The sequence below is a fragment of the Sinohyriopsis cumingii genome, chromosome 5, assembly GCF_028554795.1.
Source record: "Sinohyriopsis cumingii isolate HCF-2022 chromosome 5, ASM2855479v2, whole genome shotgun sequence".
Taxonomy (NCBI): domain Eukaryota; kingdom Metazoa; phylum Mollusca; class Bivalvia; order Unionida; family Unionidae; genus Sinohyriopsis; species Sinohyriopsis cumingii.
The window spans coordinates 34,042,082-34,067,605 of record NC_142965.1 but is presented as its reverse complement, the minus strand read 5'-3'; the positions used below and the strand labels follow the sequence as shown (position 1 = coordinate 34,067,605).

The following is a 25,524-nucleotide window of genomic DNA, read 5'->3' as shown; positions in this document are numbered from 1 at the left end:
AATTTCACAATATTTATTGTCACACGAATTTGTTCTCCAATGCTATTGATGCTGAAGTTATTTCATATGCATGTCAGTGTTCACATCATTATTAAGTCACAATAATATGTCAAATTTTGCAGTAAACATATTATACTTCTCTCTTTTCAAAACAAATCTGTAAAATAAACACCCAAGTACATCAACTATATACAAATAATCCCATACATTCACTTGTCGTTTTCTCGACTAGACACAACTTGTTGATATACCAATTGAGTTCTTTTTGCAGCTTTGGCAAAGATTTCTTCAGCCTTAGTTTCTGTCACCACTGACATTTTTGTCTCAGTGTGCAATTGTTTCTTTTCTTTCCCAACGGGAGTATTTTCCATTCAAGCTGGTGCTTGAATTGGCAACATGCAGCTTGCATATTCTGACAGAGCTACATTTGTTCTCTCATGCAAGAAATCTTTCTTCTTATAGTAAATAATTGCGCTTTTTCCAGATGCCTTATGAGCTTTAATTTTTTCATATGCAGCTTCTTTTGTAGGTGCTGTTCCAAACTCTTCCAACCACGATTACCGTACTTCAGATATTTCTTGCAGAGGTCACAAAATGCCAGTCCTCTAGCATTCAGTTCTCTGATAAACTGACCAAATAAATTGCCGTCAACTTTTCACTCCAGCCATTCTGATTTCAATACATTTTTAAACCTTTATTTAAACTTTTCATGTCACGATTGCTCTCAACAACTTGGGATGCCATGTTTTGCAAGCATGCTTCTTCTTTCCATTGCCATCAGTTTCCATTACAGGAAGATTCACTGGATGAATTTAAACTTGTGACCAATCAGAATACTCTTTACGAGAGTCGTGTTCTAACTAATATATGGAACAAATACTTTACAAGGGTCGTTGCGGAATGTGACCAGACAGAGTGTTTTAAAAAAAATGGATCAGAGATGATATAAAAAAACAGACTATATCAAGAAAAATCTGATTCAAGTCAGGAGAAAAGCAGATTTCTGCTTTAAAACAGAGAAAAATCATGTCTGGTTAAGATAATGAGAAATATGGGGTCATAATTCCTGTAAATAAATAATGAGGTGGAATGCTGGGAATCAAAACATTAAAGTCAATGTCAATCTAAACATGCATGAAAAGTCTGGCTGAAATCAATCAAGCTTAGTTAAATTATATTTCTCTAATAACATTTAAGGAATGCTGGAAATAAAACTCGTGAAAGGTCTCATCAATATAAAATTGAATGCTCAAGTTGGTTGGAAAATTCTAGGTAAAACGCTGTTATAAAAATATAAAAACAATCGGTGCATAGCTCCTTTAAATGCTTTCATGGACTGTCAGAAATCAAACTCAAGGTTTCATCAAAATATAACTGCAAGCAAAATGTGGCTGAAATCCAACAATCCTTAGTGAAGTTAAGATGTGTAATCAAGTCAGAAGGAGAGACCATAAGGGGAATAACTCCTGTAAACATAGATTATAAGGTACTTTTTTTCTCCGTTAACTTTACATTGTCAGAATTGTTCAGTATTTTGCGATACTGAACACCTAATACTGCACAACATGTGTCTAAAAATAGTATTGTGTATTAGATACTATTTTTAAACAAAACATGTACACTCATGTAGTATACTTTTAGTTTATTAAATTGGTTTGTGGATGAACTAAAGCAGCTGTTTTGTCTACTTGAAAGTAGAGATGAAAAAGTGAACGATATGAACAAGTTTACTGAGTCACATATGAAACATTCAAACAAGCAAACATGATATTTGCAATGTCCACAAGAAATATGAGAGACACAGTATTAAACATTTATTTGGGAGAAATGTTTGTAATTTTTCAGAAGTGGAATGGTTCAGACTATTCCCTCTGGGGAATATAAATATAGCAAAGAAAAGCATACTGAGGAAAAGGGCTATCATATATTTATCAGAGACATACCATTTAGTCAAAGTACTAAATTCGAGAAATAAATGCAATTGAAGGTTTGGGTAGAAAGCTAAGGGCCTCAAAGAAATTAACCAAGACAACAAAGAATTATTATTTCCAGTGGCTGAATGGACTGTCACACACCAGCTGCTTTGCATATTTCCACGTTAACTTTTTTGACACAATGTTTTGGATTTAGGTTAACTATAGACACTATACAGATCATAACACAGCTGGGGTCCCTACAAAGATCATGCAAGTGACAAAGCATGCCTTCTTGGCTGGTAATAAGAACGGTAAATGCACATTTAAAAGATTGGGTTATCTAGAAAACTCAAAATGGCTCCATTCCAGCATAGTTCTACTTCAGATGATAATTTAGTGTGGCAAATACTGCTGATAGTGATGATGACAATATTTCTAAAAATTATGTCTGTGTTGATTGAGATACCCGTGAGCAACTTTGAGCCCGAAAATGGTGTTACATAGGAGTCAGATGTACATGCTGGATGGACAAAAATAGAAGGCATACCAGTCAATGCCCTTTTCAGTGGTATTTCGAAACTAAATATAGGAAAGACAGATTATTGAACCTAATTAAAATATTCAAAAATATAATGCAATTTTCATTTCTTTTCTCAAACAATTTAGCCCTGTGGAATCATGTGCTACAAAACTGTTTATCCCTATCGTTAAAACAAACAGAACAAATAAGAATGAAAAATAAAGTGTAATTATGAAGTAAAGACATTTATTTGATCAAAATACCTCTGTCAGACGAAGCAAAGTATGTCGCTGATGGACTTAAAAATCTAATACAGCATTATGGAACAGACAAGAAATCTGACACAGTAGTCAGTAAAAGAATGAGTGCTTTACAACAAATTCAGTTTCATAAATACACTGAAACTTTTAAGACAGGAAAATTGAAATCTTACATCAGTAAACTAGTGATTTAGGTATTATCATTTAATTTTATCATCTAATCATCAATGAAATGAAGCTTTTCAATAAGAATGAATTACCCTGGAAATAACAAAATCTAAACTCACCGTCTTGTGCATCCATTTCCTCAACATTACTAAGGAAATCTTCCGGAGTTCTGGGTAAACTATAATTGGTCCCCGATCCCATACCCCCTAAAATAAAAATTGCATATCAAGATTATATATATATATATATATCCTCACAATTCATATTCGAACAATACCACTATAAATGTGCATGTACATTTGGTTTGGATTGATTATTTTATAGTAACTCATTACAAGTTGGTTATATTGTGCCAAGGCAACTGGAGTAAAGTGCTTTGCTCAAGGATACCAACAGTAGCTGACTGAACCAGCAACCCTGTTTTTGCATAACAACTGCCAAAAGCACTACTTCAGAACTTGATGACTTCATGGAAGATAGTGGTCTTTCTTGTAAATGATTCTAAAAAGCATTGGTTGCTGCTTGTGCTGGTAAGACAGAAAATTGTATTCCTTGCATATAATTGTTCAAATTTATGATTACACTCTAACATTATGCCCAACCAAGTACAGCATTACACACAAGTTTTGATGAATATATTAACTAATGCAGAAAATATATGACTTCAAAACTTAAAACACTAAAAATTAACACTGTTAATAATGAAGACAAAAGCTGCATGAAAAGTAATACCTATATCATCCAGAAGTAAGATTAATAAAATCCTTCCTTACAATACAAACTTGTGTTGCATAAGATCATTATACTCATGGGTCAGAATTCGGCATTAGACACAACACTTTGCTTAGTAAATGAAGCATAATTTTGAAAGCAGAATTTTCCCACTGAACACTGATGCATAATGAAGGATTATTTTTTTCATATTCCTTGACTAAAAAGCACAGGTTATAAACAAAATGGTCATCAGTTGGTACAAAAGCCCAAACAGAACAAAATATAAATTATAAACGTTTCCATATTCAGAAAGAACATAACATTTGGTTAATAATTATATAGATATTCTCCACTGCAGTGCTACACTGAAAAACATGATAATACATACTCCTCCCCCTCGATAATGCACACACAATGGGGTCACCACCCACAAAAATATGCCAGACATCCAGAATACTGCAGAGGTGGGCTTTGGGGTTTGTGTGGGAACTGGGCTATTTAATGACTGAATCCTTGTTTCATAATTGCTTCGAGAATAATGGTCAATAAAGCGCTTTTTCTGATGAAGTTCTTTGTTACTCTGTATAAATTGCCTTTTCTTTCAACACGTTCAACATCTGATAGATCGTTAACATTATTCCAACTGATTTCAACAACCAACACATGTATACAAAAACAGTTATGTATTATGTCAATGCTTTTTGTTTTGCTGATTAGTCTGGTTTTCGCAGTGGTATGTAATAGTGTTGTGTGAAAAATGGAGTCTACGAAGCAGGGAACCAGACTAACTGTTGATACATCACCAAAGATTTCTTTTTTTTCAAAAACATGCGACGTTTATTTTGTGAGATAATCGTTTACGTCAAAACTTAATTTTTGTATTGTTCAGTTAGTAAAATATTGATGCCATATTTCATTGCAAGTAATAATGAAACTTCTTATTATCCTTGACAATTCTGAATTTTCTGAAACTCATTTTCCCCATAATGGTCAATATTTGTGAAATAAAGCTCTTTATTTTACGAAGTATTCATTTCATTTCACTTGGTTGCCTTGCTATCTTTGATCACAGACGTGACTGAGTAGGTTAATATAAGGTAGTTTAATTATATTACATATGCAATAACATTTATAACAGTGTTCGATCGATCAAATGAAATGAGATCATCCGACATACGACCAGGGGCTGCTAGATCTTAAGCATGTAGGATTTTGCATGACTTTTACCTTCATTTTTGTTCCACCTCCTTTATTTGATTCAAAAGATGTAATTAACGTGATAACACAGAGGAGGCCAACCTTAAATTCAGCGCAACAATACAACAAATGCTTCCACTTTTCAGATATCAACACATGATATCAGCACATAATTAGGTTCTCAGAGAAACATTTGCGGACATGGCTGTTATGGTAGATTGGCCCATTTTAAGTTTAATTACAAGAAGGCATTGATTGATGATGATTACACTAACTGATAAAATTATAAATAAAAATTTCACTTGATAAAAAAATTATTTAATTGTTATTTATTTATTTCAAGTACTGCCTCCACTTGACACAAGTTATATTTTCATTGATCAAAACTTTCTTGAATATCATTCATTACAATATACTAAAAATGTTGTTTGGAAAGAACATATAACAAATAATATGACTTCTTAGTAAAGTTAATATTTCATAATGCTGATTAAAATTTCCAGGTCCTATCTACTGTTTTTGACAATTAAACAAGTGATATATCAATGGTTCCGTTACCAATTTTGATCACGATTTCTTCAAGGTCATCAGAAAGGGATCAGACTTTTGGCACTTTCTGGTTTAAAAAATGGGATCCATGCCTGACACTGCATTATAAGCGGATTAATGAGTTATCAGGGTGCAAGTTATCGAGGGAGTGGTATACATAGGAATGTGACAAAAATAGGCCTGAAACTTGAAGAAACAACAAAACTATCCTGCACTTCGTGAGCCCACATAAGTTAATAGACAGCATTTAATAATACACTGCAATTTTTAAACTAAAAAGTATCTTACCTACAAACTGCATTATTGTTTATGTTATGACCTTCATAAACTTTAACATGAAATCTTAAAACTGTTGACAACAGTGAAATACATGACTGACATCATTCTTCACTGCAAGAAATAGAATTTCTTCTCCACACAATCAGCAAATGACTGGCTAACACCTTATATGAGAAAATCAAATGCAAATAACTTTAGTATTAAACTTGCTGGCTGGCACACTTTTAAATCTATATGCCTCAGAGCAACAAGTTAATGCACATCAGATAAGAAGCAAAACTTATGAGATTTGTTTTAAAACTCATTCAGCCCCGATTCCATCTGTAGGCGTGATCCAGTTTCTGCATTCAATGGCCGATCCCGCCTGTAGTAGTGGTTTGTTTACTGCAGTCAATGGCCGATCCTGTCTCCAGTCATGATGAATGTGTGTTAGATACGTCTCTGGTTGGTTACAAATGGCTTTTTTTCCCAAGAACTAAACAACCATTAAACCAATCAGAAATGATTTTACTTTCGTTTGTGGAAATTTTAATTGTTCAGAAGCCAAGGGTTACTGTCTGAGAGCAGTTTCACTAAACGTATTCTGTTCATCAAAACTCATAAATGATGGTGGATGTATGAGTGATTTTTTATGAGAGCAAAAATGAGGAGTTTCTTGGGTTTGACCTTGAAAATATTGAGCAAGCTGTGGAAAGATATGTTCAGCAGTTGGAAATTTTGCGAGATTTAGATTCGGACATAGGAGTTTCTGATAATGAATTGTCAGATGAGGATGCTGACAGCAATGATGATATTGTTCTTACGGATAAACGTTGCACACAATTTTGTAAATAGTGTATAAATAAGTTGTTCTTAAACAAATAGGAAGAAAAAAATCACTGTCTAGACAAATTCATTTGGAATAATTGGTGAAAATTTCATGGATTTTAATTGGAGATAAGAGAAATTAAGGTAAGAGTGAATGCATGTGCACAATGTTTACAAAATTTTTCAAACAGGTAAAAACTCTGGGGCACAAGCAGCTAGACACAGCTTAGTGCTTCTGTGGCATAGCAGCAGAAATACTGATAACAGCCCAAATGAGTTAAAGGTTACTGCTTTTTACGCTTACCTACACCACTATCACCACTCTCCTGCCGCGTATGATCAGATGAGTTTGACTGCCCTAAGAATGGATCAGTTATTGATGTCATTTCATTGGCTCGAGAAATGCTTATATCTTGAATAGTTTGAGTATCCATTTGATTCTGCATTTGATTCTGTAAAGTTTGACGCAGGAGCATCTCCTGAAATCAGAAAATTAAAAGAGTTACATTTATGTTAAATGAGGTATAAACAAAAGTATTGCTAATTTGAGTGGTAAAAAAGCATAATCTGTGCACAAAAATTATCCTCTAGATATTATATGCCATAATTGCAGCAGACAGTATGAAAAATATACATTTATGTTTGCTGCAAACCTGGATCTGCTGCTAGTTTAAATTTTCATCACAAATAATTAAAACCCATGTGGATTCATACCATAATTCAAACACAAAACATACAGGCAAATTATTTATTCACAACACTCACTTTAACTAGTCTACATGTCTATCTTTCACTGAATGATAAAATGTCAAGTCCACAAATTCAGACAGTGACTTCAGTAAAGTGCTAATGATTTGTCCTTTTTCTGATCTGACACATTTTGAAATTTGATACGATCCACCTGCTCCAACAGTTTTCAGTCATATAACATCCATTAGGCCACATCGATAAAACCTGTTTTGGTTAAGAATATACACTGGCATGCTACCTAAAGGCATTATTACCGTAATGACTTTGTAAGGCATATTTTCAAATTCAAGAAACCAGTCGGTTTTCTTGGAACTGTGTCATACACAGATAATGTACAATACATAAAAAATAAGGATGGACAAATGTACACTGTCTTCTTTTTCAGAATATTCTCAAATTTATATAATGAGTGATAACAAAAATAAAAAACCACCAGTTTTTATTGCTCATCTTTTATTTTTCAATGTAGCAAAATGGTGTGATACATATATATGGGACCATAAAACATGGTTAGGTGAAAAAACTACTGATTACACCAAAATCTTAATGTTTGACATGTATGGCATTACTTTACTCATTAACTCCTGGAGATTTTTGTCATTTTCACTTGAAATGGGAGTAGGAAATACTTTTTAGGGCTACTTCTGAATATATTCAAAAACATCTGCTTCCAAGTGATTTTCATTTAGCCTGATGCCTAGCTGTGTTAGAAACATCATTTTTCATTGGCTATTTCACTCGTGCATGCACAGAAAGATAAAAGTTGCAATTCTTTTTCTTTTTTTTTTTTTGCTTACTTGACCAATCATCTTTGTGTCTTCAGGGGTCAAGCTAGACACTTGTCCTTTTGGGCAGAACAGGGAGAAGTGTGTGTGTGTGTGTGTGCGAGAGAGAGAGAGAGAGAGAGAGAGAGAGAGAGAGAGAGAGAGAGAGAGCAGAATGTGTGTTGTTTTCATTCTCTTTGTTGAGTTATGCCCTCTATATCCCAGTATGCATTTAACATTGGTTTTAAGCAAAACTTTATTTTCAAGTTCTATCTATATTGTAAACGCATTTGAGGCATGTTTAAAAATTAAAATATTCATGTGCAGTGTATTTTGGCAATATGACTTAAAAAGAGAATAACAGAAGCACTCCTAATAAAGAATTTTTATTTTTACTTTCTGAAAGTTCACTCTAAAATGGCATATGACAAGATTTCTATACTTGTATACATGTACCATGCCCATCAGCTCATACTGACTGTCAATAAAACTTTAACGTAACTGTTCAGAGATAACAAAATGAAGAACTAAAGTCAGTATATGAATGAACAAAACCCTTTTTTCCAACCGAATCGACACAGCCAACATGCATGTGCATCTATATTTAGAAAGAGGGGTTTCCTTAGTGTAACCACTCAATTTAACGCTTCGTTACAACAGTCCTTTGATAGCATTGCAAATATAAAGTTTTATTATTTGTCTACATATCTGTAGTTATATCAGGCATTGGTTAAATAATATTTGCTTAGCTGTTTTTCTTTTCTTCATATTTTCGCAAAAATGTGTGAACTCAGAATACAACCATGACCGTATATGGTACAGCCTCTCTCAAACTCCACAACAAAGCATTGTCCCATACATTTCTGACCTACATAATTGCATTTTAAAGCTTAATCTTCAATAATGTAATATTTAGATTTGCTTTCTATGAATTATATATTTTCCTGAATATATTTGCCCATTAGTTTACAAAAAGAGACAATCTAATAAAGTGGTACTTCCCAGACACAGTGATGTCTGTCATTATTTCCCCTAACATGTTCACTTACGGCTCCAAACTGATTTTTATGAAGAAAATAATGCACAAGCATCTGTTAAAATATTCATGTTACCAATTCTATTCTTAAAACACAAATTGCTATTTCCATAAGTTTAAGTTTCAAAACAGAAGTTTTTATGTATGTGTTTATCATCAAAAGATAACTTGTGGAAATCAGGCAGTAATAGTTGCTAATTTACTCGGGCAAGGGTTAATGGTCAATCAGCTATCAAAACATATGCCTGTGAATGTGCAAGAGTTTGTCTGTCAGTGAAATTGATATCAACACCAACTATCTGATGGCTTGATGCCTACAATTCACCTTGAGCTATAACACTACAACTAATCGAGCTAAGGTGAGGGCGCATCTTAAAATGGATGGTCATTCAATGTTCCTCCAAAAAATCACTGGGCAAAAATCATTTTTGCTTTGCTAACAGAAGGCGAAGTTTACATTTTTTAGGTGACTCAGTCACCCACTTCGCCTGGTAGCGTGACCCCTCGTCCTTGCCACTTTTTACTCCAAATCCCCAACTTATCCTACTTTTTGCAAAGGTTCACCTGTCTGTGTGCAGTTCAGACTGGTCTGCCTTAGATCTTGGACAAAAAAAGTCTAAAATCTGGACACAAAATCCCATTCCGACAATGGGTGAATTTTTGGCGTAAAAAAAAAAAATTCAGGTCTGAAAAAATACATTTCTCCCTCTGTATTTTGTATTGTGAACAGTAATTCCAGATTTGTTTGGTATCATTGTGGAGCTACATCCGTCTACTTTTCTGTAATACCACCCTTAAATGACCTGATGCCATAGAGCTTAGAAGTAGATTACTACCTCCAGAAGCATAAACATGGCACCAGGGATTAATGAGTTAAAGGTTTCATTTGTGAATATGTAAGACTGTTTCTTACTTGTAATCTGTAAAAACCTAAAGCAACTTAAAAATTTATAATAGCCACATAGAAGTCTATTGGTGAAAACCCCACAATGATATGACAGTATATGCCGAAGAATTAATGACAAGATTTTCAATATGTTCATTGTAGCAGCCAAATCTGAGGTCACACAGCACCATTTCCATTCACGACCAACATGATATCATAATCAGTTTTCTCGAGAAAACCTCATGTCGACATGATTTTCCATTAAGGAGAAGCAACAATGACAAGATTTTAAGAGGGCTGTTTGACCATGTTTGATTTTCAAGATGGCTGTATGACCATGTTTGATTTTCAAGATGGCTGTTTGTGGTTTCAGATCAGCATCATTTCAATTTAGTATTAACTAGTCATTATAAGAAGTCTCCTGGTGAAAGCCCTGATGTTACAGTGTTCTTTATCATACATTTCCAATGTAATCTTTTCATGGTGTCTGAGCTTAATCTGTTCTTTATCTGTGGATGAATATTCATCTGTACTGAGAACCTCCTTTTACAGTCTGCTAACTTAACCAGGTGGAACATTGTTGTTGTTGTTGTAGGGTTTAACGCCATTTTTCAGCACAGGATAGGCTATACATGGCGGCCAGTATTAATGGTGGAGGAAGAACCCGGGAAAACCCCGGAAAGAACCACCGACCCACGAGAAGCTACTGGCAAGCTTTCTCACATACCGACATTGGCTGAATCCGAGACTCGAACCCACGCAGACAGAGGTGAGATGGCAGTGATCCGTAACGGACAGCGCTTTAGACCACTCGGCCACTCGGGGCCCCTGCCAGGTGGAACAAGTTTGAAAACTGTTCTTTATGGTTGTTACATACAATTTTCCATGTCTTTTGCATACTTCTGCTCCAAAATAAGATTTTCTCACCAATAAATGCTCTGCAAAAGTTAAACTTTCTTCAATAAGCACTATACTGACTACAATGCAAGATTTACATTTCCTAAATTGTTGTACATGTCTTAGGATTTCAAGTCCATTAGGTCTAAATGTCCAAAAAAAGGTATTTTGATCCAAAAAAAATCGTTACTTCTTAATTTCATTTTTAGATTATTATTTATTGTAACCTTTATGCTATGGCACTCTGCTTTTAAACTGCCTATATTTTAATTTGGCTTGTTTGTCTGCCTTTTCTACATTTAAATTGCCTATATTTTAATTTGGCTTGTTTGTCTGCTTTTTCTACATTTAAATTGCCTATATTTTAATTTGGCTTGTTTGTCTGCCTTTTCTACATTTAAGCAGATATCCCTGGTAGAACTTTGTTAACTACTCCAAACTGGAAGTGGAAGAGGTATTCGCTTAAAAGGTTGTAAATCATTTCCAGTTTATCTTGAACCATTCATATTACTTCTAAGGCCATTGTGAATATTATCACTGTATTCACTTTGATTACAGGAATATTGTTCACTCATTCAACTTTCAATCTATTATATTTCTGAAACTTTAAGTTCCTATAAGTTAATTATGACCAGAAATAGAAAAGCACACTAATAAGCAAAAATAAAATCAAACCTGAACCTCAGTGCATTTCTCAGTCCATATTACAAGTTCAATAATCATTTTTCCACAAACAACAAAAACCATTTGCATTAAGAATTTAATGTTCTTTTGAAATATCAGTGCAAAAAAAATAACATCAAAGCTCAACACATTCCTGAGTGGCAATTGTTAACAAGCACATTAGCAGACTTCAAAGTAAAAATGTTGTTCCTTGATGATAGATTCATGAAAAAAAGTGATGAAGAAAGTTACCTTTTTCATAAAAATCACTTTGTTTATTCAATAAACAGGCGAGGATAGAGAGTAGATTTGAATACTGTGAAGATGAATTTGACAATTAAACAAATCTGATTGTTAGAAGAAAAAAAAAGAAATAAGTTTAGGTGTGCCTCAAAACCATGTGTTATTTTTCTAAATTTAAGTTAAACAATAAGTCTCAAACTGGAAAAAATTAAAATTAATTACATTTAGTTTTTTATATAACACCAGAGACCAGTTTTATGTGATAATATGAAAACTTGACACCAAATTTATTTTCCACAAACTAATATCTTTTTAGTTTTAAAGGTGTGTAGTTTTGTGATATTTTCTTACAATAGTTGTTGTTGTTGTTGTAGGGTTTAACGCCATTTTTCAGCACAAGATAGGCTATACATGGCGGCCAGCATAATTGGTGGAGGAAGAACCCTGGAAAACCCCGGGAAGAACCACCAACCCACGAGAAGCTACTGGCAGGCTTTCTCACGTACTTCTTACAATAGTTAATGTCCACTTTTAAAGGCCAAAATGTGACATTGAACAGTAAGTAGCATGTACATGTTTAAACTGTCCTGACTGACTCTTGCTGACTGGAAGCAGGAAACTATAATATAGTAAGAATGTCGCTCCTTAAGTTAGTGCCTGGTGATGCATATAGATTCTTGAGAAAATTGGGGACAGAAATTAAGTTCTATTCTTCACTGAAATTACTTGGTTCACAACATTAATGGCCATTGATAGAGTACAAGAGCCAATACAGAATAATAATAATAATAATAATAATAATAATAATAATAATGCTTTATTTAGAGAGGGTGACTCATTAGTCAAGGACTATTCTCCCTTGAGGCCCTCTTTAGGAGAGTATAACAATGCACATTATATGAAGATAGCAATAATTAGTGTTTATTTTAACATGCTTAGTATTAAAATACTAAATTCCATTATCTATTAGAAACACATACATGCTCATGATATCTGTTCTTAAATACTCTAATATTTTCAGCAGATTTTACATGTAGTGGAAGCTTGTACAGTAGTCCCCCTCTTGAACGGCCCCCCTGACCAGTGGCCACCCGCTCCTTACGGCCAGAATCCGTTGGCACCGACGAGTTTGTGTTCAAAAGTACCCCTTGCGAAAGGCCTCCCGGCTAACGCGACCAGCATATTAGTGCAAAATTATATAATTTACCCCTCACAAGCGGACGCATTTTATTTGAATATGTATCCAGAACCAGTATTTTATTCATAATGTGTGTGTAATCCGATTTCTGTTTCCCGATGTCAGGTTTTCGTTACTGAAAGAAGTGTTGTGTAAAGTACATTTATCACTAAGGTTAATATTATATCATTTACGCCTCACAAGAAGCCAAATTTATTCCATAAAAAACCGAGAAAGACTCAAATTTTAATCCATACAAAAGGGTATGTACATGTAATCCAATTAGCCTTACTGCTGTGTTATCATAAGATGTCCGGTTTAGTCACTCTGATAATTGTTAAGATTACAATTACTGAACAGTAGTAACAGCTGAGAAGTGGCAGTATCGATGTACAATACCCAAGTCAGCAGGAAAATGGTTTGGTAGCATTTATGGCTTCCCTCAGTAAGATGTTGAACTTGTTCACTTTGATAATCAGTGGCTATTACTACTGACAATAATTGTCAAAATTACAAATCCTAGTGGCCGCGAGGTCAAATCTGCATGATGTTAATGGTACATGTACATATCGAAGCCGTTTTGGCTTCTCTCACTTAGTTTCAAGAAATGTATAAAAACAATAGGGTACCAGACTGCGACTAACGAATCATGTGACAAGATCACTTCCTTTAAAAACACACGGCAATTTGTTTAGATGCATACAAAATTGTTTTATCAGTATTGTAGTTGGCAACATGAATAACTTACTGCAAAAAGATCAACATGTCATCCAGGAAAATAAAAATTCTCAGTTTAGAGGAGAACGTGAAAGTAATTCAACTGACAGGGGAGGTCGTCGAGGATCCTTGCAGAAAACTAATGTCGGGAAGACTCAGATAAACAAGATCGTGAAAGATAATGAAACAATTCTGCAGAAGTGGAAAGTTGAACTGGGATATGACGACTTTACCGCAAGTAACGGATGGTTGGACAGATTTCAAGTGTGACACAATATCAAATGTTCTGTCCTTACTGGCGAATCGGCTGATGTTAATAATGAAGTCAAAGATTGGAACAAAAGACTAAAGGATATATGCAGGGGATATGACAGCAAGGATATTTTTTAATGTGACGAGACTGGTTTGTTTTTTAGACTGTTACCAACAAAGTGACAGATGATGTGAACTGTAACATAATTATAAAGACAGTTTTAAAACTATATCAATGGTTATTCATAGCATTCTTTTGAAAATGATGACAAAGTTTGTTTCACATTTATTTCACATCATGCATGTGATTTTTTAATTAAAATATTAAATATTTAAAATTAAATGTACTTGTGACTTTTTTCATATGTATTTACTATTCACATTTGTCATCCCCCTCTAGAAAGGCCACCCGCATTATAAGGCCACTTCCCTGCTGCATTAGGAGTGACCTTATAAGAGGGGGACTACTGTATACACAATTCTGTGCCTTTCAAAAAAAATGTTCTCTCTCATAAACATCGTTATTTTCAAAGTTTAAGGGTAAAAGTGCAGGAAAAAAACTTTTTGCAGTATAGCTCATGTATATTTTTTTAAATATATTTTTAATATATGATGCCTGATCTTGCAGAATCAACTCTGAAATGGATTATGACATCTATATTCCAGTGTTCTTTATCATACATTTCCAATGTAAATAGTACAGTGTTCATTTGTAATCTCTTTTCAAGTTTGATACGTGTTCGTGTTTTCATTAATTTCTTAAAAGTGGGTCTTGGAAATAGCTTGGAAAATAAACGGACAACTCTTTCTCTCTGCATCTGTATCTGCCTCTCTTCTATTTCTTTCCCTCTGCATCTGCATTAGCCTATCATCTCTTTCTCTCTCTGCAACTGCAATTCTTTTCTTCTTTCTGTAACTGCATTTGTCTATCTCTTTCTTTCTGAACCTGAAGCTTTTTTTAAACTCTATTTCCATTTAGTATTGTCATTCAATTCTATTACTTTCATTTCAGAGCCGGGTAGAGACTTACTAATCAAACAAAAACACATTTATCCAAAAAAAATTTTTCCACCAAATATTTATTCTTTCTTTCTTTGTTAAAGAAGCCTTCGCCTCAGATAGATCATAGTGTCTGGCAAGCTGGAGTAATTCATGTTTACGCGTCAGGAGGTAATAGTCTACTTCCGTGCCCTGTAGCATGAAGGTCATTTGAGATACACTAAAGTGGGTGGCATTATAAAAAAGGTAGACAGATGTTGGTCTACAATGATACCAAATAATAAAAAAATACAAAGGGAAACGTGCAATGTTTTTGACTGATTTTGTTTCCACAAAAAAATTTGCCTGTTGTCCAAATCCGATTTTGTTTAAGATTTTAGACTTTTTTTTTGCCTCAGATCTAAGGCAGACCAGTCTCAACTGCTCACAGACAGGCAAACCTTCACAAAAAGTAGGATAAAATGGGCATTTGGAATAAAACGTGGTCTGAATATGAAAATGATGGGTCCATTAAGAAAAGGACTCCAACTTCCAACTTTTACCCTTCTGCTCCTGTGTGAGTGAATTAGCAAATGAAAATGACATTTTTATCACAACTAGGCATTGGGTTAACCGGAAATCTCTTGGAAGTCAATGTATTAGGATATATTCAGAAATAGCCCCCAAAATGTGTTTCCTACTAACATTTCAGGCATAAACGAAAAAACCTCCTGGGCTTAATGAGTTAAACTAAGTAATTGAAAGGAGCAAAAACCATCAATATGTTTTACAAAATTCAACAAATAATTTACTTCCCAAACAGTCCTAAAAGTTCTATCACAAATTCAAGTGTATGAAGTTCCAAACGAATTCTAAGGTATTCCAAATAAGTTCCAATAATGAATGTATTGATATGCCTGAAGTCTCAAACATGCTAATGTACCATTGACCTGGATTGTGGTGATGTGCTAAGTCTTTTGATGTATCACACTATTATAATTCAAAACTGTTCTTTTCTGAAATCACAGTAATTCCAAAATGTTCGTCCAAGAATATTACTGGTGAGCACTTTGTATTTCCAGTGAATAGTAATTTCAATAAACAAATCCACCCAAATAAGAAATAAAAACACAACAATATGACTGATTCTGCTTCAAGATGTTAATTCAAGAATAAGTAATTTTTCAAGTAAAACACAGTCTATAAAACCCTAAGACACAATAACAGAACCTGGATGTATGCCAGCCTCCTTTATCAAACACTGAAAGTTGTCAATAAGTTTAGGAATTTCGAAGTGGAAATTCATCCTAGACCCTGACCCAAAAATTTCTTTAATCCAAACTCATAGAGAAATATTAGCTATGTATTATTCTGTTTACAAAATAAATGTTACTAGTTAGGTACAACATGAAATTGAGTTTGAGCAAGGTTAAGTACAATATATAGATGTATATAACATATAATCATTTAAGAAAAGCCAACAAATGATACAAATTAACCATGCATAAAAGCAGCATAAAACTTTTTATGGTTGCAATAAAATTCATTATGGCCTTTTACTAGATTAAGTGACTTTTCACTAGACTGGATGGGGGGAATCAACCAGAGTGTACTTCCACTACTTATAATGGTCACTTAATACCGTGTCCCTCTGTCCATGTCCACCATATTGATTGGGCAATCCATAAAACATGATGTGTGCACCGTATCCTATCATTTGCTCCTTTTGTAAGGAAAAAATTAAAAAACAAAATTGTTATCACAGAGAAAAAAAATCAAATGGAAATGACGTGTCAATAACCTATCGTAACATAGATCAAATTCTTGCGATTTTTTTATGCATAAAATATTAAAGTATGAAGTTTCCTGTTTGTGACTATTGGAGCATTTGGCTATTGGGACACACAAACACAAGATACAACATGTCAACTAATTTTGCTATAATGTCTAGTATGGTATGAATTTTCTTAACATGTAAATTTATAATTGGTCAAATGTTTATATTTTAATTGACTGCCTAAAAATGTCAACATGCCATGCATAAAAAAGTTAAATTTGGTTATCATTAATAAGCATTATAGCATTAATTCAACTGTTACCAAAGCTTGTGAAAAAAGTTTCTAATGTTATGTGCAACTGATTGTGATAACTTGTGCAGTAGTGATTTGGATTCAATATTTTATGAGAGTGATGAAGTAGAAGAGAGTTGTGATCTGCAATCAATATGAGTACCATAAAGTTGATTACATGGAAGACAAGGAATTAATTCCTCATGTCCATCTCTCTTTCTCTTATTAATGGCTATAAAATTCTCTCTACACAAACATGCAGAGACCTTTTATTCCTTTTTCCATCCCTTCCTCTCTCTTGCTGTGGATAAAATCATGGATGTTAAATTTATATTTCTCAAACATGATGATCAAAAACAGAATTACCATTTTTCCTGATCGTTCCTTTAACCATAAATAAAGTTCTATTATTCAGCAAGTGGAGGACAAATAACAGGCCAGCCCATAAGCTCTTCTGGTCTATGACCAGAACAGCTAAAAACGAGCCCCCTATGGGGGCGCTCACCAATTAATATGTACTTTAGAGAGAGTGACGTATGTAACGTGAAGTAGTTCGCTCTTAAAACATGCACAATGGAGAGAATGCTGGCATACCTATATGCTACAGTAATGTAATGTGGATGATATTTCTTTGGATATTGTACTTTTGGAAATTTTACATGATTTAAGCACAATGCTAACTAAAATGACTGCTCCCTTGTGTTAAAAAATCAGCCTGAATTAGTCTAAAGTACATTATACATAGCAGCTATTAAAAAAGGGAAAATGAATTTTGCCCGACTAGACAATACCAGCTTCTGAAAGTGCAATGAATGAATTACCAAACATATAAGTTCAGGAAGTGAAAATGACCAAGTAGAGCTAGCACTTTTTTTGAAAGGTGCACATTTGAAGTAAGGCCAAGCTGTATACTCTATAACCCATAGTACACCCATCAATCATACACCAAAATAAAGGGAATTAAAGGTTCCTTGCATTATACCTAAGATATACAAGGTCTTTTTTAAATAGCCAGTATAACCAGTGAGGAAAGCTGGGGAAATTCTTTTTCTTTAAAATCCTAACCCTATGGAAAATACGAAACTGTAGAGTGCCACCTATGTCATGATGCTTTTCCATACTTGATCTAATTCAACTGGATGTTTTTTCGAATTTGATCTGATTCAACTGGATGCTTTTTCAAATTTGATCTAATTCAAATAGATGCTTTTTATGAAGTTGTTTAAAGGTTTTTCTATTTTTCTGTAAATGTGGCCATATTGGATGAGAGATCAGCATCCATTAAAATATAATCTTTTAGGCCTACATGCCATTATTACTGGTCCAGTGGTTTCAAAAAGTTGTAAACACAAATTATAGATGGAGGACCAAACCATAAGCTCACTTGGTTTTATGGATATATCAGTTAATAATTATTCAAATTATTGTCTGGAAACAAAAATGAGTAGGTCTGACAACAATGGGTCATAATGCTAAATGATGACAAAGAAGCTGACAATCAAACTCAACCAAGGTCTTATTAAGATGCACATCTTATCTAGTTGAAATCCGATATTATGGGAGTTATTCTGTAGAAAAGTGGGTCGGTCAGACAATTAGGGGGTGGGGATGGCAAAATAATTACACTCAACACTGACAAACCAAGTCAAACAAATATCTTCAACATGAAGCTGCATGGTAAATTATGTTACAATCCAACAAAATTCAAGGGAAGTATTGTGCAGAATCAAAATGGTAGATCAAGAATTCAGGAGCTATAATTCCACTAACGGATAATGCAGAATGCTAAAAAATGACCTTGACTAAGGACTTCTCAATATCAAGCTGCACAACAAAATTTAGTTGAAATCCAAAATTAATTAAAAAAATTATTGTGGGAAAAGAAAGTGGATCTTACAATCAGAGGCTGTCAATCTGGTAAACAATGACAAAGAAAGCTGACATCAGGTTTAAATCCAATAAAGATTATGAAGTTACTGTGCAGAAACAAATCTGGGTCTTACAATCTTGGGCTAGAACTCATTATATGATGACAAAGAATGCTGACAAACTAACTCAGTCAAGAACTCACAAATATTAAGCTCCACACCAAATTTAGATGAAATTAATAATAATTAAAGAGGTTCATGTGCAAAAATTTAAGTTGAATCAATAGATGAATGGAAAGACAAAATGAAGGAAATAGGGACAAACGAAAAGGCCCAATTTAACATTCCCATTTCTAAAAAAAGATGGGGGACATTGAAGTAACCAAGTGAAAAGTGTTTCAATGATATGAATAAAACAAGATCATATATTTTTTTAAGAACCTGTCGTGCAAGTTCTTCCTGTCTCTTGCGTAGCTGAGCCTTTTCTTCCTGAAGTTTCTGAAGCTGTGCTTGTCGTTGAGAAGAATCATGTTGTGCTTGTACCTGCCGCGTGCTCGGGGCTTGTGATGTTGGCATCATGGAGGGTGATGAGCACTGCTGTGGAGAGTGCTGGTGAGCTGCGATTGGTGGCAACTGCTGAATCCTCATTCCAGGTCTCAGCATGTGAGGTGCTGCAAGAGGAAAATAGTGATCAGTGTCCTCAAAGGGACTGAGGCTTAACTGGTTGAAAGGAATTTCAAGCAATTCAAAAGAACACCATTTTTTCATTTCAACTGTCATGTGTTCAAACCATCTCTCATCTTCTGAAGCAATAATAAATTCTCAAATTAGCTGCCAGGTTCACAAATTGGATGTCAGCTTGGCACCATTTTCATTCAGACCCAACTAAACAGAATGAGAATACTTTTAGTGAAACCCTCGTACTAATATGGCCATCAATTCTGGAGTAGCAGTAATAAGATTCAAGATGACCAATGTGGCAGTCATATAGGAATTGATACAATTTTCATTTAGGTCCAACCAGATATCATTAAGAAGTTGTCAAGTAAAAACCCATTGTTGATATGGCCATCCATGAAGGAAGTTGTTAAGCAAAAACCCATTGTTGATATGGCCATCCATGAAGGAAGTTGGTAGGTAAAAACCCATTGTTGATATAGCCATCCATGAAGGAAGTTGTTAGGTAAAAACCCATTGTTGATATGACCATCCATGAAAGAAGTTGTTAAGTAAAAACCCATTGCTGATATGGCCATCCATGAAGGAAGTTGTTAAGTAAAATCCATTGTTGATATGGCCATCCATGAAGGAAGTTGTTAAGTAAAAACCCATTGCTGATATGACCATCCATGGAGTAGCAATAAGAAAGTTTTCAAGATGGATGCCATATTGGGCATCACATCAGCACCATTTTTCATTCAGAACCAGCATGACATCATAAAAAGTCTTTTAATGAAAGCCCCATGTTGACATGACCATCCATTCAGGAGAGTATTTATAAGATTTTCAAGATGGGCCCTGTGGTGGCCATAATGGGTGTCAGAAGCATCATTTTCATTTAGGACCAACTAAAGCATGAGATGAATAAGTGTGCAAAGTCTTATGACAATCCTTCCAGTGATTTATGAGGAGTAGCAATATCAAACTTGTGTTAATGGATAGATGAACAGCGGATGATGGACAACAGACCATCCCATAAGATCTTCTGGTTTGTTTGGTGGTCTCAGTTGTAGAACAAATTCAGAAAAAAAGAATAAAAGGTTTTTCTTCTTTGTCGTAAAACAAAATCTCTGAACATCTTAGATTGTGTCATAATTACCACAGAGAAAGATTAGAATCATGACTATTTTCACACACTATTATTCATTTCAGCAATAAATTTTACTCAATTTAATTATGGACAATTAAAAATTTCCAATGTCAATCACTTGGCTGTAATAGGGGCTGTTAAATAGGATGCTCCAAGTCAGATGGCTTTGTGCAATATAAATTATACCATTCCCAAGCCAGCATCTGAAACTGATATCCTCCTTTAATTATTAATACTTGTCAATATTTCACATCTGAAGTCAGGTCCCTGTTACAGTACACATGCAGTAGGTTCTATAGGGTTTTTAAGCAGTGGCCCTCCTGTGACATCACAAATCACTACCTCATCTTTAACAATAGAATTCAGTCCCTGCTTCAAACAAACAGACAACAGTAGACACTATCTTTATTACAAAACACCATACGTAGAGAAAATGAATAAAGTAAAATAACTTTGAATATAGTGAAGCAGAAATTGCTTTTGTAACTACTTTTCTTACTACCTAACAACCTATATGTAAGGCTGTTCTGTTCTATTTGTACATTATCTTAAATACTATTTACACACCTGTGATTTAATGCACTATAATACTTATCAAAGCAAACTATTATTTTAAGATCCATTTAAGACATGTAATATATTTTTCTGATTTTACTGTTTTATTGTACTTTCCACAATTTTAAAAGCTGACTTGTTTTCATTTTTAATAATAAAATACTAATTATAAACATTAGTAATTCTTTTCTACTAAATTCAGCCAATGTCAATGGAAAATACAATAGCATGTGTAGAAATGTTCGGTAGGAAATATCCTGGTCAAGAAATGACATGACCCCCGCACCCCCCACACCCCCCCGGCCAGAATTTCAGTCAAGGTTTTATTGTTTATTCATTTGGGTAAAGTGCATGGTTAAAAAGAATATGTGAAGTTAAAGTCTTTTGAGTCCAGGCCCTCGAGTCTTTGTGCCACTTCTGTAAAGTAAAGGCAAATAAACGATGAAGTAGCTTTGTGTCCTACACGTCAAACAATTTTTACTGTCAGTTAAAATCACAAGAATTTTGTGATGGGGATGGAGTGTTTAATATCAAATCTGAAAGGGTTAGTTTGTTTTACTGTGTCTAAAATGGGCACCGTGAAACAATTTTTATTATTCAAATGTACTTTATTCTTGTAATTCACTTCCAAAGATATACAACTGAATCAAACAAAGATCAAATTATTTTTCTAAAAATAATTATTCTTTTTCTTTTTCTTCTTCTTACTGATCTTCATATATCTTTGCAGGGCAAAACAATGCATAGAGGCTGGAACAGTCAGTCCAATTTCCGTAACAACATTTCACAACCATTATTTAAAAGTCCTTGGACAACAAACAAAAGTTATCGCTTAAAGATGAAAACAACAATAAGGTTTACTGGACACTGTATCATATGTTTGTCTGCAAACAAAAAGGCCAGCAGCACAATGCCTAATGGGTAAATGACATCATACAATAGCTAAAGCTTTCTTAATAGCCCTATTACTTCATAACCTTACTTGCCTCAAAGCTGTGTATTACACAACCTCCTGAACAAGTGCTGAATACCTGCCATATTCCCAGACAATGTTGGAGTTTTATTGCGACTCAAAATTGTGTTGTGACGTCCCAAGAGGTGTCAGTGCACATGATCAAAACGAAGTATAAGATAACTTTTCATATAAGCCTACAGAAAATGATTGGAAATTCAAATCTGAATAAAAGAAAACTTGACTATTTTCTTCAAAGCATGTTGAAGTTTTATTGAGACTCAAAATTGTGTTGTGACGTCCCAAGAGGTGTCAGTGCACATGATCATAACAAAGTATAAGATAACTTTTCATATAAGCCTATAGAAAATGATTGGAAATTCAAATCTGAATAAAAGAAAACTTGTCTATTTTCTTCAAAGTATAAGATACACTTAAAAAGAAAAAAAAAAACAGATGCAAAACATAGTATTGTCAAATATCATCACTATATACAAACATAATCACAATCATATTGACATTAAATTGAAAGCAAGTTTTCTGTCTTTAAAATCCATTGGCTATAAAGACTTAATTAGATGAAGTCTGCACTACTTTCAGTAGTTCAATAGGCGTTCTGAAGTTAATGCAAATCATTAGTGTTCGTCTTTGCACTCACAGGAGACTGAATGATACTGTTATTCAAACTTACCTGCAAGATTTTCATAGCAAATACTGGTCAGAATGGAATTGTTCTTGACGAACATAATGTTAGCACTCTCAGAAATGTGTATGATGTAGTCTGACTTTGAGATAGGCTTACCTCTAAAGAAAAGTGAATATACATGCACATTTGGGACTAACCAATTTTGGGGAAGGGGGGAGGAGGCATAATATTTTCAGTTTCAATGGGGGCTTTACAAGTAATACAGCAGTATTAAATGCCTCTGTCCAGTATGGGTGTCAACACTTTATCTACTTCATCAAATCAACTGTGAAAACATGACCATGTGCTTATTAATGTCTATCAAGCTCTCTATTTCCTGGCTAAAACCATCCTAAAAAGCATGGGTCAATTAATAGTTAGTATTTTAAGAAGATAATGTAATGAATAATAATAAATAGAACTAGTGTTCAATTCAGTGTGTTGAATAAGTTTCATACAGGCATTGTTTCTATTTCAAACAGACGTCATACGCTCACTCCATACTGACTTACGTTGAAGTTGTTTACAGTATGTGCAAGGAAATATGTTCCACCCTTACTGCTGTGTTTCACCAGGAGTTCTGGCATTTATTTTTGCTGGACTTTGTTTGCTTCACTGATAGCATATTGCTTCCAGAATCATCTTAAAAAATTAATCACAACTGAGCACTATTCCTACAACTGAAATAATCATGCTTTGCATTTGATATCATTATGGAGCAGAATCCGACTTAAAACAAAAAAAGCTGCTGTTTACAAACTTGCCAATAATGTTTAATACAGATGATTTAAAAATTCTTATTCAAAACGGTAATGTACAATAACTTTTGTTCTTCAACTTGCATCCCTCTAATTTGCCAACAACTTAAAACGAATTGGGTTATTCCATTTTGTAAACTTAACCTATGCAAATTAGCACAATAGGCTCCCCCACACCAGTCTTCAAAGGACTTGGCACATCACACTAGTTAATGTCAGCCAGTTAAGTAATATGTGAAATGCTGGTTGTTTATACCTGACCTTCTTGCCTTTTACTTACCTGTATGACAATTTGTTGTTTAAACTGCCAAATGGGTAGCTTTATGTGAGCTCAAAGCAGGACAGTTTACCATTTATATATGCCATGGGCAGATACTTGAAGTGATGTTTGTTTTTTCCTCAAAAATTACTGCAAACAGTGTTTTTCGAAACATGACAGTATCAGTTGGTTTGGGAGAAAATGAACTTTTCCAGAATGAAACATTATGTTATGGCAGGTATGGTGCTGTTGTCGACCGTGTGTACTGATATTTACTATTTAGGTATGACTATTTAAAATCCCCTCTAAAGTGGACCTGTACGCAACATCTGCTTGTCAAATTATTGGTGATTTACTAGGTATTTACCCATCTATTGCAGCCATTCAACACAAAGTGAGCATGGAATGATTATGTGCCCCATGGCTGTGGGTGGAAATATGAAAGTCATGCAAGCTGTACTATATAAGACCTTATCAAAGTATTTATGAATTCTATGTAAATGAAAAATCTTAACAAACTGCTGATGCTGCCAAAGCTGCTTAACCCATCAGGAAAAAACAACTGCTGTGTCTCACTTCTCAATACCATAGCATAGGATGCTGGGTTACAAAGAAACCAGGCTGCATAGGAGGCTTGGTTACAGGTCGACTGGTCTGCAGAGGGACTGGTCTGTAGAGAAGGCTGAGTTACAGGTCGACCAGTTTTCTAAAGCTTCAATGTAATAGCTGAATTTCTTTATTTAATTTTTTTTTGTTGTTGCAATGCATCAACACTTTCTGGGTATTTCAAAAGCATATCTACATGGTAATCGTTGATAAAGTTTCTGGTCATTCAAATTTTATCTTGCTTTGGTATATTAATAATTTACATTATGAGCACAAATTCCTGAAGATGCATTTCCTTATAAATGTCTTTATTTTATACCAATTATTGTATTAGTTATAATATAATTTTCTGGGTCCCCCTTATAATTCCCCAATTTAACTGCAGACAAAAGTGTCAACTTTTGCAAGACCAGTGCTCATAAAACCATTTTTCTGACAATGTACAGGGCTGGTGAATTTAGAAAAATAACAAACCATAACTCAAATTCCACAAGCCTCATATTTCCGTAGCTAATAATTGCCACATGTTTTAAAACTATTAACGGTCACACAACATTGCAATTTCTGTACTTCAAATATGAACATAAATAAGCGCAATCATATTAAATTGAGATCACGAGTCAATTCAGATCTCAAAATATTTACATAATACAATGTTTTCCATCAGGTCCAAATGGCAGCCATTGTCTTCTTGCTCTATCAATTTACTCCTTACTCAATGGATCATCAATGCTCATTAGCATCTGAAACATGTATTCTGTTGAAAGTCTGCTTAACAAAGTGACCAGTAGGTCTTCTGTTTACAGTACAGTGTTGTCTGTATGACAAGGTAACAGCAAATATTCTGTTGACAGTACAGTGTTCTTCTGAGTAACAAAGTAACCAGCAGGTATTCTGCCAACAGTAAAGTGCTCTCCTGTTTCTGTTTCAAAGTACTCTTCATAAACAACATGCTGAATTCACCACTGATGTGAAATGCGGGGGGGGGGGGGCTAATTTTAATTATGCAATACTTCTGTCACTATTGCACAGCTTTCACTTTTCATGACAAAAAACCTTGTCCATTCAATATGAATAATCTTCCCACAGAGTGGATAATTGCCAATAAGACATAGTCCACTCACGCAATTTGCATGGTCATGTGCAGAAGTCCCCTTTGTCATATACAACTATTATGCCAGGACATCAC

General features: G+C 34.3%; 1 protein-coding gene across 1 annotated transcript in view; it reads right to left on the bottom strand.

Annotated features, from left to right (window-relative positions):
* LOC149798913 (transcriptional coactivator YAP1-like) overlaps positions 1–25,524 on the bottom strand; it is a 74,421-nt gene that overhangs the window by 23,579 nt on the left and 25,318 nt on the right. The window contains exons 3-5 of the mRNA XM_089958106.1: positions 19,152–19,381; positions 6,715–6,889; positions 2,984–3,070 (exon numbers count right to left, since the gene is read on the bottom strand). Coding sequence (XP_089814232.1) covers positions 2,984–3,070; positions 6,715–6,889; positions 19,152–19,381 — 492 coding nt within the window. The remainder of the gene's footprint in view (positions 1–2,983; positions 3,071–6,714; positions 6,890–19,151; positions 19,382–25,524) is intronic.